The sequence below is a fragment of the Daucus carota genome, chromosome 1, assembly GCF_001625215.2.
Source record: "Daucus carota subsp. sativus chromosome 1, DH1 v3.0, whole genome shotgun sequence".
NCBI lineage: Eukaryota > Viridiplantae > Streptophyta > Magnoliopsida > Apiales > Apiaceae > Daucus > Daucus carota.
The window spans coordinates 27053043-27065277 of record NC_030381.2 but is presented as its reverse complement, the minus strand read 5'-3'; the positions used below and the strand labels follow the sequence as shown (position 1 = coordinate 27065277).

The following is a 12235-nucleotide window of genomic DNA, read 5'->3' as shown; positions in this document are numbered from 1 at the left end:
AAAACGGTATCAAGATGGTCACTGAAGTGGCCATAAATATCAAACAAGTACATTGAAATATAAGTTCAAGCAGTAAAAATATTATTTATAAAGTTTTACACATTATTTTTGAATGTTACCAAAACCAAGTAAAAGGTTATGACTTCTAATATTTATGATAATATATTTAGATTTTATTAAGTTTATTTATTATTTATTTCTAATTAAAACAAAGAAAATAACTATATAATAAAATATAAATAATAAATAAACTTGATAAAATATAAAAATATTACTTTAAATACTAGAAGTCATAACCTTTAGTTAGTTGTGATAACATTTGAAAATAATATGTAAAACTTTATAAATAATATTTTTACTACTTAAACTCATATTTCAAGTTACTTGTTTGATATTTATGGCCACTTCGGTGACCATCTTGATACCGTTTTGAGTTCAGTGACGAACTTGATATATTGAGCTCACTTCAGTGATCAACTTGATAATTAACCCTAAACAGATATTTTTGAGAAAATTAATATCTGTGTTACAATCAAATGTCAATGGGTTAATTATCTAGTTGGTCACTGAAGTGGGCTTAATGTATCAAATTGGTCACTGAACTCAAAACGGTATCAAGATGGTCACCGAAGTGACCATAAATATCAAACAAGTACCTTGAAATATAAGTTCAAGCAGTAAAAATATTATTTATAAAGTTTTACGCACATTTTTTGAATGTTACCAAAACCAAGTAAAAGATTATTACTTCTAATATTTATGATAATATATTTAGATTTTATCAAGTTTATTTATTATTTATTTTTAATTAAAACAAAGAAAATAACTATATAATAAAATATAAATAATAAATAAACTTGATTAAATATAAATATATTATTTTAAATACTAAAAGTCATAACCTTTTAGTTGGTTGTGGTAACATTTAAAAATAATGTATAAAACTTTATATATAATATTTTTCTTACTTAAACTCATATTTCAAGGTACTTGTTTGATATTTACGATGACTTTAGTAACCATCTTGATATCGTTTTGAGTATAGTGACCAACTTGATACATTAAGCCCACTTCAGTGACCAACTTGATAATTAACCCAAATGTCAATGAAGTAGTAATTCCGCCAAATTAGGATATTTCCTCTTATCCAATTTATTTTTCGAGATTAATGTAAATTACTTATATTCGAAGGTCTGGAATACATAAATAAAATACTTATGTCTTCCTTCTCTAAAAAAAAAAATCTTATATCTTCCAATATAATAGGAAAAAAAACTGATTTATCAATTAGAAAATATAAATAAATATACGGAATATACGTGCAAGATGTTATGAAATATAAATATGGATGATTTTTGGTTCTTGGATTGACTTATGATTTTTGACTCTTGGATTGACCTATCAATTTTGTATGTGAATTTTGACTTTTCACTTTGTCTTGTCACTAGTCTAACAAGGACCTATAAAAACTGCTTTTTTAGCGTGTAATGTAATGAGTGAATAATACAATCATGTCAATTTATTTTTTTTTCTAGCTCTCTCAACTTTCTTTCAACATATATTATTACATAATAACACAAGATAATTAAAGAAAACGACATAGGAATCTTTCTCATACAACCGTTTAAGAGCATCTATATTTGCAACTCGAATGAGGCTCCGTTTGGTTTCGTATTGCTTTGCACAACTGTTTTAGGAAAATAATTTATAAAATATAGATTACAAAGAATGAAATTATCTATTTATAGACTAAACAAAAAGTATCAGAATAAATGAGAGGCACATTGTTAGCAAACTGAAGTTAGGCACATTTTCTTTGATATATAAAAGTAAATGATATAAATAATATCATTTTATAACTATTGTCGGAAATATTCAAAAATATAACAACTACTTTTTATTTGAAAAGCAACTTAGAAATTGTTAGTATAATCTGAAAACAGGTTTTATGAATAACAGTGGGTGTTTGGAACACCTGCTTCCCACTTTTTTTTTAATAAAAGCTGGTTTCCGCTTATTTGCGCGTGTTTGGATACAGAAGGTGGAAGTGCTTTTCAGCTTCTTTGGAGCTAGAAGTTGGAAGTTAGAAATGCTATTTTTTTAGCTTTTTTTAGTGAATTATATTTTTATGAAGTTATTTAAATTTTTAATATGTAAGAAATTTATTTATTAATAATGTTTCTTGTATTTTTTTAATTTGATTTTCTTTTAGTTTATAAATTTAAATTACCAAACACTTGATTGATTTATAAGTGAAGTTATCCAAATACTTTTAGTAACTTATAAGTTAAATTCACTTATCACTTCTAATCCACTTCTTTATTTTAAGCAATAAGTCACTTCTTTTAAATTAAGCCAAACGACTCAATAGTCTTCAGCTTAAAAATTATTTTTAATTATAAGATGAAGTCATGCGACGCATGACCTGTCAATATTGTGAATTATATTTATAAATAAGGATATTATAAATATTTAATTTTTGCTCCTTTGTAATGAACATGTATGAGGTGAAATTATAGTAACAACATCGGCATACGGCCTATTATTATGTAATTGCAAATAAAATTTAAATTTTATTTATAATTTAAATAAATATTTTAGTTTATTTATAAAACTGAATTTTTTGGATTTATTTACTTTACAAATATTTTTTTTAATAGTTAAGTAGCAAAAATAGAATAAAGAGAGGTGTAGCAGCAACTAAAATGTTGATAAACAAACAATTAGCCTTATTGTTGATGAACATTTGTTTCCATCTCAAATTAGTTCAACTAATTTTAGTTAATAAACAGTCAATGCACTGAGATTTGTGGAACTAATCATACTGTGTGGAACTAATCATGCTGGTCAGATTGGGTCAGGGCAATCTCACCTAGAACTGGCAATCGTGTCGTGTCGAAAGTACTTTCGTGTCGTGTAATTCACGTTTCATGTACTTGAAGGTGAAACTCGAACCCGATCTATTTCGAATTCGTGTACCTAATCTCAAATCCGTACCCGTTTTGGAACGTGTCGTGTACTTTTTGTGTACATTTAATATAAATATAATAATTAAATTTGATAAAATATATTAAAAACACATATTTTTTTATGTATTATATAATGAACTATATGCATTTTTATGTATTACATAATAAAATATATATTAAATCTTTATATATGTATATAATTGTGAACAAATTTGTACATGTATATATTATATGTAAAAATATATATATATTTACACGAACATATACTTATTTTTTTAAAAATATATTTATATCGTGTACTTTCGTGTATATAAAATAAAAACCCGAACCCGGCACTAAATTCAACATGTATTTTCGTGTTCGTGTACTTTCGTGTTCGTGTACCGAATATTGAAATCCAAACCCGAACTTTTCGTGTCGTGTTCGTGTCGTGTTTTCGTGTCGTGTACCAAATTGCCAGGTCTAATCTCACCCTAAAGTGTTTTTTTCCATTACTCAATTAATATTTTTTTTTTTGTAAAAATAACATCATTTTTTAAAATAAATTGAAAAATATTATTTTTAAAAAATATTTGTAAAAATTTGGAGGTTGCATTTGCAACCATATACGTAACTGCTAGCTATATGAAATTACAAATACAATTTTAAAAAAATCTGTCGAAATTGTCCTTAATTGCATAATAAGTTGGAAGGAAAATAAGTACTCATGTGGAAAAGTAATCATGAAATTAATGGTAAGCAACACGAAATTGACTAAAAACAACCAACTAAAAGCTACAAAGAATTGCAACCCGAACTCGTCATCTATCCTGCATGATAATTCAGTCAAACTAGTTTTCAAATTGAAAAATTTCAAGCAAGATATCGGTTGAAATCAAATTATCTTAAATCTGGTTAAATTTTGAATTGTATTTTATCCGAATCACAATTTCATATATTTCAATCGATTATTCGGGATCATGACATTTGCTTGGTGTAATATCCAGTAACCTTTTTTAAAAAAAGTGTAATATCCGGTAACTTAAATTTTGTTTGAAATTTCAGGACACAATTACGAGAGAGCAAGAGACGTCATGTTCTAAACTTGCCATCGACCGTTAAACAGCTAGTGCCATTGCTCATATGTACAAATTTTGTCATCTAACCTCGACTCAAAAGCCATGAACACGCACAATACAAATTCCTATTAATATTCATGTGTTGCAAAACGAAGGTCGTGCTTGGCGTGATGATCATATGCGAGCTCACGAGTTTGTAATACTATTACATAAAAAATGAAAACGAGACCACATAAACTCTGCATTAGGTAGGGTGTTCATAAAGATTAGATTGTGAACGTTTCTTGTGAAACTGAAATACAACTTTCTTTCATTTTCCCATTATTATAGTAAAATGCTTGTGGCATCTGTGTGTATTCCACACTCTTGATATTTATAATATAATTTATCCCATATGTGTGGCAACCACACTCCACTTTGTTATCATATTGTTAATTGATCTTCTTCATATCTTGCTTTGCTTTATGAGTGTGCCCTCCTACTCAGCAATCCATGATTTTTCCATTCAAATTCAATCAACCTTCTTAGTGACTCTGTCATGACCAGTGTAGTATCTCAGTCTCAAATTTTAGATTTGTACGAAAACTTTGATTTAGAGGTCAAACTCACTAATAGCTTTCTGATTGTTTTCTTTTTCTTTTGTAATGCAAGCATGATTTTGATAGTAATCTTACCCTGTAAAACAGATAATTAATTCTGCATTAAGGTTTAAATTGTCGATGTTTTGTTAATTGTTACTGAGAGAAGGGAGATCGATATCCACTAGATTACAATGGTAGGAATGTAGTTTCTTTTCTTGACATAACTAGTTATAACAAGATTGGTCCGAGTCCTGACAATCGATTTCTACAATAATCTATCGGAAGTTTATTATCGCTGAAAGACATAATACCTGATTTTTTATGTGAATGCAAGGGTTGCATCGCCTATTTGCCTTTTAGACACACATCCTAGAGTTTCTATCTTTCCGCTATAAGAAAGTGCGGAAAGCTTGTTGTCAGAGATCGACTGTCAGGGATTATCTCCCTAACAAAGATTACTTTTATGCAGTTTTCTCAGGTAAGGACTAAGGACTTTATCTCTGCATGTTCATACTTTCACATTTGTAAATGTAATGTTATAATTATAGTCTGGATATATGATGAATCTGCAAGTTTAGAAGCCTCTGTAACTAGGAGGTGCAGTAAACAGAAATATGTTAATGTCATCATCCTGTCTCAGACAATGATAAATTAGACAAAAGAAAAGTTTGTGCCCCAACACATTATCTCAACTTTTTGCACCACTAACAACTTAATTACTATCCATAGTATCACTTGGAAGCAGTCCTTACCCCTATAAATACTCTCAATTATCGACAATATCTTCATAAGCAATTCAAAATCTCTTTATTCGACTCCTTTTCTTGCAAATACTTTACATTTTCTGCTCTGATCTTCATGGCTTCCTTAAGTGATGTTCAAATATCAATGCCTAGCGATAGACAAGTACCTGAAAAAGAGTACTTTGATTACTCACAAAGGGCACAATGGCTTCGAGCAGCTGTATTAGGAGCAACAGATGGCTTGGTTTCAGTTGCATCATTAATGATGGGTGTAGGAGCTGTTAAAAATGACGTTGCAGTCATGATTCTTACTGGTTTTGCTGGCCTAGTAGCAGGTGCGTGCAGCATGGCTATCGGGGAGTTTGTGTCTGTATACTCACAGCTAGATATTGAGGTAGCTCAGATGAAAAGAGACAAGAGAATGCTGGACAATGAGAAGAATGATGATGAAAGCGAAAAGGAACAACTGCCAAATCCCTTTCAGGCTGCATTAGCGTCAGCTCTTGCATTTTCTTTAGGGGCTTTAGTTCCATTACTAGCTGCTGCATTTATAGGTGATCATAAGGTGAGGCTTATTGTGGTGATTGCTGCGGTAACCTTTGCATTGCTCGTGTTTGGAGGAGTTGGAGCAGTGTTGGGAAAGACCCCGGCTCTGAAATCTTGCGCTAGGCTGCTGATTGGTGGCTGGATAGCAATGGCTATTACCTTTGGTTTAACCAAATTAATTGGCTCTAGCGGTTTGTAGAGAGTGATCATTAAAGTAATATTAATATTGATATGAATGATAATATATTTAGTATTCTCCTGCCCCTTTGTCCTTTTCTTTCTGAATAGAAATATAATTTCTTTCCTGTCCTTGTAAAGAAATGTTGGTAGTTCCAAAGAAAGGTCACCTCCTTTTGTTGTGGTTGAAGATCGTAAAAGTAAAGATGGTAACTTATGTAAAGGCTTAATGCAAAAGTATATGTAAATTCTTCAGGAAAGGATGAACTTGCTTAAACATATGCACATGCAAACAATTGACATCAGGATCCATATGAAAAGTATCACTCAAAGAAATTAACAGATCTGATTTGAATTCTATACAAAAGTGAATTGTTTACTTGCTACTTTGAGTTTGTATTTGGGAGGGTGATAGATTTTACAATTTGCAGAAGGTTGGTGCACAACTTGTTGCTGTTAGTATAAGGCACTTGCTGAAACTATATCAATATAGACTTAAAAGGCATTTGATCGAATTGATAACAGTATTTTTAGTGCAGTGTGTGAAGATAGTACCAGAGAGAAAAATTTACCATCAAGACATTAGAAATGATTCTGAAAGTAAATGGATTTGGAAATAAAAAAGGATAGAGTAGATATCCCAGTTGAGGTAACTGTCCTTGGCATACGATTGCCAGATCCCTGTTAAATAGCATACTGGTTCCTGGTTATTGGATGAATATCTGGTGGCCAGGATTATAACAAAGTTTTAATACATAGAACGCTTTTTAACCGCTGTATGGGGACTCATCCGGCGCTTAAGAGGGTCATTTTCCCTGTACAACGGTTAAAAAGCGCTGTATGTATTAAAACTTTGTTATAACCCTGGCCGCTGGATATTCATGCAATGGCCAGGAACCAGTACTTAACAGATCCCTGGCAATCGTATGCCAGGACCGTTACCGTTACCCGATTGACAGTATCACAAGTCTAAATCATGTGTTCCACCTATAAAGACATTATTCTCTTTATTTACCTGATTGACAATCACAAACACTACAATTTTTGGCAGGTATGATTCCAGGGAAAGCCGAAAAGAAGTCCAACAAGAAGAGAGAAAGTTGTCTTTATTTCTATTTTACTGGAATTGATTTTTTTAAAAAAGAAACTCTGAATTGAGGACTGCAGACTCGAAAGAACGATGCAAGCGCTGTTAATATGCTTGATGATCATCATTCGAGTTTGCATAAACTTGATGTAGTTATCAAGTCAACACAGACAGATAATCTTAGTGCTAAATCCTGTAATCTAGCATCTGTTCTTGTGGGCATCGGTTATGATATTCGATAGAAGAGATAATTTGTTCCTTGTCAAGGTAAAGGGTTAGCTATGCTTTTGTGTCTCTCACCTTTTCCCTTTCCTGGTGCTTGTCTTTGAGATATAATGACTTTCATATTTCGTCTGAGATTCTCTATCGAGTGCTTAACGACATGTAATATGTGAACAATAAGATGTGACATGTGTATATCTTTTACACAAGTTGTTCTTCAGGGGCTGGCAAGAACAAACTATAACATAAAAACATTCAAAACTGAAACTCACTTTTCATTATTCTCATGTGTTATTGTCAATTATATACACCACATTCTCTGTCATCTATTCCATCTTTGGTTATGTTGTACATAACACAGAAGGAATCCCTTATGACATCAATGGAATTTGATCAAGTTATGGAGCTAAGATTAGTCAACTTCACCAGATAATTGCAGAAGGCCCAACTCATCAGCCTCTAGATTCGCCAAGAATCTGGAGAGCTTCACCGGCTAGACAAATAACTTCATTAACAATTATATTAACCATATCAAATAGTAAACACACCGTTCTGTTATTAGCGCCTGCTACCTTAATAGTTTGTTATAATTCCAAGGCATTGCAGCTCGATCTGAGGACCTGATTCTGCGTACTCATTCAGCTAATCAAGGTGGTTGAACACTTCTTTTGTGATCTAAGACTTCGGTTGTTTAATTGGTTTGAGTAAAATAGTGATAATCCTCTTTCATATGGATCCTGAGGTCAATTGTTTGCATGGTTTCAGCTAATCAAAGCGGTAGAACCCTTTTTTTGTGATCTAACACAAATTCACTTAAATAGTACTTATGATCTCTTTGTCTCTATGTTCGCCACTTAGGAAGTACGTCTGTTAGCCGACAGGTTCTAGTGATAAGAATGTAACAAGTACATGTGCCTCATTTAACTCATCATTCCTCTGTAATTTAAACGTCTAGAAAGCCTGCAGTAAAGGGATTCTAAGGAACAATGAAGGATTTGTTCAACCTAAAGAAGAAATGCTTCCATTTGAGCACAAGATCAAGAAAGGCACACATTTAAAAGGAAAGGCCTAATCGATTTTTGTAGCATATGGTTGGCTATGAATCCCTTTATATCCAAATAAATAACAAAGAGCGTGTGACCTCTCTTTTTCCTCCACACTCCCTCCCATGTATACGATGATAACTAATGATCTCTTGGTCAGGTGGTACATACCTTCCTCTATTTACCAATTGTCAAAGGTACGAATGACGTGTCGGTATGATTTACTATAATAAAAATAGAAATAATTATTAATTGTAAAAAGCATCTTGGTAGTTCGGGCCAATTGCAATAACTATCTAAAGTTTAGATAATTGCATAATACATCCCTTAACAGCTCGAACTAGAGGAAAGTGTTTTGCAATTAACTCGTAAAAATATATACAATGATATACGAATGATATGGTTGGACATGGTCCGAGAGCGTGTGACCTCCCACTATCAGATGAAGGTTGCATTCTGAAATTTGGCGGGCATCTGCTTTCCTACACAGCATTCCATCTTCTTGTGTATTTCATTGGAATCAGCATTCCATGAAGGTGACAGTTACCATGCATGAAGCAAAACACAAAATATGTCAGCTCTCAACAGGACGTGTGGACAACAGAACAAGGGTGAATTAGGGATGGAAGAGTGAGTTCGGGTAATATATAATTCGATTTATGATTCAATTTTTATCATCCAGTATATTTGGATGCCCATACATTTTTTATCTCTAAAATTCTATGATAATGAAATATATTTTGATTAATTCCGACTAATTTTATTTTCTCTTAGAAATTTTGCTCTTACAACATTTTTTGTAAATCGGTAGTATAAATAATACTCTCTTCCTCCCCTTCATTTTTTTTATATATGATTTAGACACAGAGATTAAGAAATATGTATTAAGTAGGGGAAAAGTGAGTGAAGTAGTGGGACTCATTGAGTTTTAATGTATAAAAAAAAGATAGTGGAGTAAAAGTAGTGTGAAAAGCGAAAGAAAGTGGGGAAATGGTGGGAACCATTATCTATTTATATATTATAAAGCCTGAAGGCTGTTATAGTGTGTTATTACTAAAAGCGCTTCCACAAAACCCCGTATTTACAAGAGAATGACACTGCCTGCATACGGTTTAAGCTGTCTGCTCTTTACACACGTGCTCAACTACACGCTTACAAAATAAAAGCATCTGCCTCCATCTACTTTACCAACTACACAGCTAATCCACCATTCAATTCACAGACGTGTCGCCTGATTAAGACATTCTTGCGATTACAGTACCCAACCTAATCTGTTTTCAAATTTGAATTCAATGTAATTTTCAAAATCAAATTGCCGCTTCTCCCATTACTCGCACCCAGATGGAGAGAAAACTGAAGCTGGATATTCAACCACCCTACTAATTTTGGTTGTTTAATTTGTCTCAGGTATAGTGGTTAACTATTTGAAGATCTTCGGACATTGATATGTAACCGCCACCATCTCTTCGATTTTTTGGTTAGTTCTTGATTTCATTATCTTTTTCTTTCTTGCTTTTGTTTCTTTATACCACCAACTGTTTGATATAATGCTTCAGTGAATTTGGTATTTATAATTTTATCTATTTGAGTGTATATGCATATATTGATTTATCTTCTTGCAAGTGTTGCACATATATTTCCAAATGTCTTAATCGATTATATCAGTTCTTCATTTTTTACGTTTCTCAGCTGTAATGGTTTAATCTCAGTTGTAGTGGTTTAAAGTCTAATGGATGGATTCTCTGGAAAGGAGTAATCTTAAGTCGCCGGCCCCAGAGTTGGAACGGAGTACTCTCAAATCGCCGCATCCACAGTTGGGTACTTTTTTGTGACCCATCTCTGTTTTCGATACATCTGTCTGTATTTGTTATTAGGTAAATATGAGTTTCAATTTGGCTATGTTAATTCTGACCGCATAACAAGCCATGAGTTTGTTCCAGATTATTGCATCTATTAATTTTATTCATTTAATTTAATTATTAATTTTGTGCTGCCTCTTATAATGAATTGATTCACTTTATAACTTGAAATTATGGTGATGTGTTTAAAAAAAGTGAGGATGTTTGTGAGCGTGTAGGCATACTGATTTATTCATTTTTGTAATACACCGACTCCTGTTTTTTATAAGCATATAAGAGAGGACTCTGTGTAGAAGCATTATTCTGCGTAATTTATTTGCTTGATTTCTTTCGTGATTTCTGTTTTTACTAAATTTCTAATTACTTGATTTCTTTCTTGAATCCTGTTATTACAGTTTATGAAGGTCAAGGACTTGGAAACAATAACATGTCTCACATTCATACGGTTGTTGGCATTTTTCATGTCCTACGTAAGATTCATATCTTCTTTTCTGCATTATCAGTTTAGGACACTCCATGAATCTAATATCACATTTTTCAATAATTATGAGTGAAAACGACGGCGTTTTATCTCGGAAAACAAAACCGACCGACAGCGGTCGGTTTTAAACCTATTATATACATATAAATATTTTTATTTATTCGGAAAATGGATTACATAAACTCGTCAGAGAAGGGGTTACGACACCGTTTTGTAATAAAGATCATAACCGATCGGCGCTGGTCGGTTATATAGTTTCAAATTTAATTAAATTTTAAATAAATTATAAGTCAGAGCGACGACGTTTTATCTCTGAAAACAAAACCGATCGCCGTCGGTCGGTTTAAAACGTATATTTTTGCTAAATCTCTTTCCCCCTCACCAGTCTCTCCATTTTTTCCCCCAACTCATTTTCTTCCTCTTCTTTTCCCAAAATCCCCTTACCGACCGTCGCAATACATAACCGACCATGGCTACCAAAAGCAGAAGGCAGAAACCGACCGAATCCATAGAATCGCGGTCGGTTTCGTGTGGTCGGTTTTAAGTCCAAACGGTCGGTTTTAGGCGGTCGGTTTTAGTCATCTGAGCCAACACCCCTCTGGGCTAAACCCGACCAGAAAGGAACGGCGGTCGGTTTCGTGTGGTCGGTTTTAAGTCCAAACAGTCGGTTTTAGGCGGTCGGTTTTAATCATCTGAGCCAAACCCCTCTGGGCTAAACCCGACCAGAAGGCTGCCAAAATGTTTGACCAAAAAGGTCAAACATTAAAACCGACCACCGACGGTCGGTTTTGGTTGGCTCCCAAAATGTTTGACTAAAAAAGATCAAACTTTTTAACCGACCACAAGCGGTCGGTTTTGGTTGGCTGCCAAAATGTTTGCCAGAAAAGGTCAAATATTTTAACCGACCGACGGTGGTCAGTTTTATTTTCACACGTGGCACTTGCGTCCACGTGGCGCCAGATGGCAATGAGGGGCCCAACTCGGCGAGTTTCTGGTAAGAATAAAACCGACCGTATGTATAGTCGGTTTCAAGGCTTAAGCCCGACCAAATTGTCTAAACCGACCAGGTTAAAACCGACCAGCATATATGGTCGGTTTTAATCCTTAAACCGACTGTTTCTTGGCTTAACCGACCGTTTTCGGCGGTCGGTTTTGCCCTGTTTTTTTGTAGTGTATATATCGATCCACTACAGACCTGTGAGAAATCTGTAGAAAGATTACACATCACTTACCATATTAAAGTGATAAATTCTATCTATAACAATCTAAAATATTAATAACATAATTATAGCCAATCAATATCGCTAATCCAATCACATGTCGGATAGCACTTGGATCAGAGAATGGCTCTTCCTGATTGAAATCCAGACAATCCTTGATCCAATCTATGTCGAATTCAAGATCATTAAACCACAAATCCAAACCACCTAAGTCATCTAATTCCAAACCTCCACCAAAATCATTCGACC

At 33.2% G+C, this 12235-nt stretch overlaps 1 protein-coding gene across 1 annotated transcript; it reads left to right on the top strand.

The window, feature by feature from the left end:
* The first annotated feature begins 5386 nt into the window (after window positions 1-5386).
* On the top strand, window positions 5387-6206 carry LOC108194639 (vacuolar iron transporter homolog 4-like). The gene has a single exon (XM_017361596.2). It carries the CDS (start codon window positions 5467-5469, stop codon window positions 6094-6096), a length of 630 nt encoding a protein of 209 aa, XP_017217085.1. The 5' UTR covers window positions 5387-5466; the 3' UTR covers window positions 6097-6206.
* The last annotated feature ends 6029 nt before the right edge of the window (window positions 6207-12235 follow it).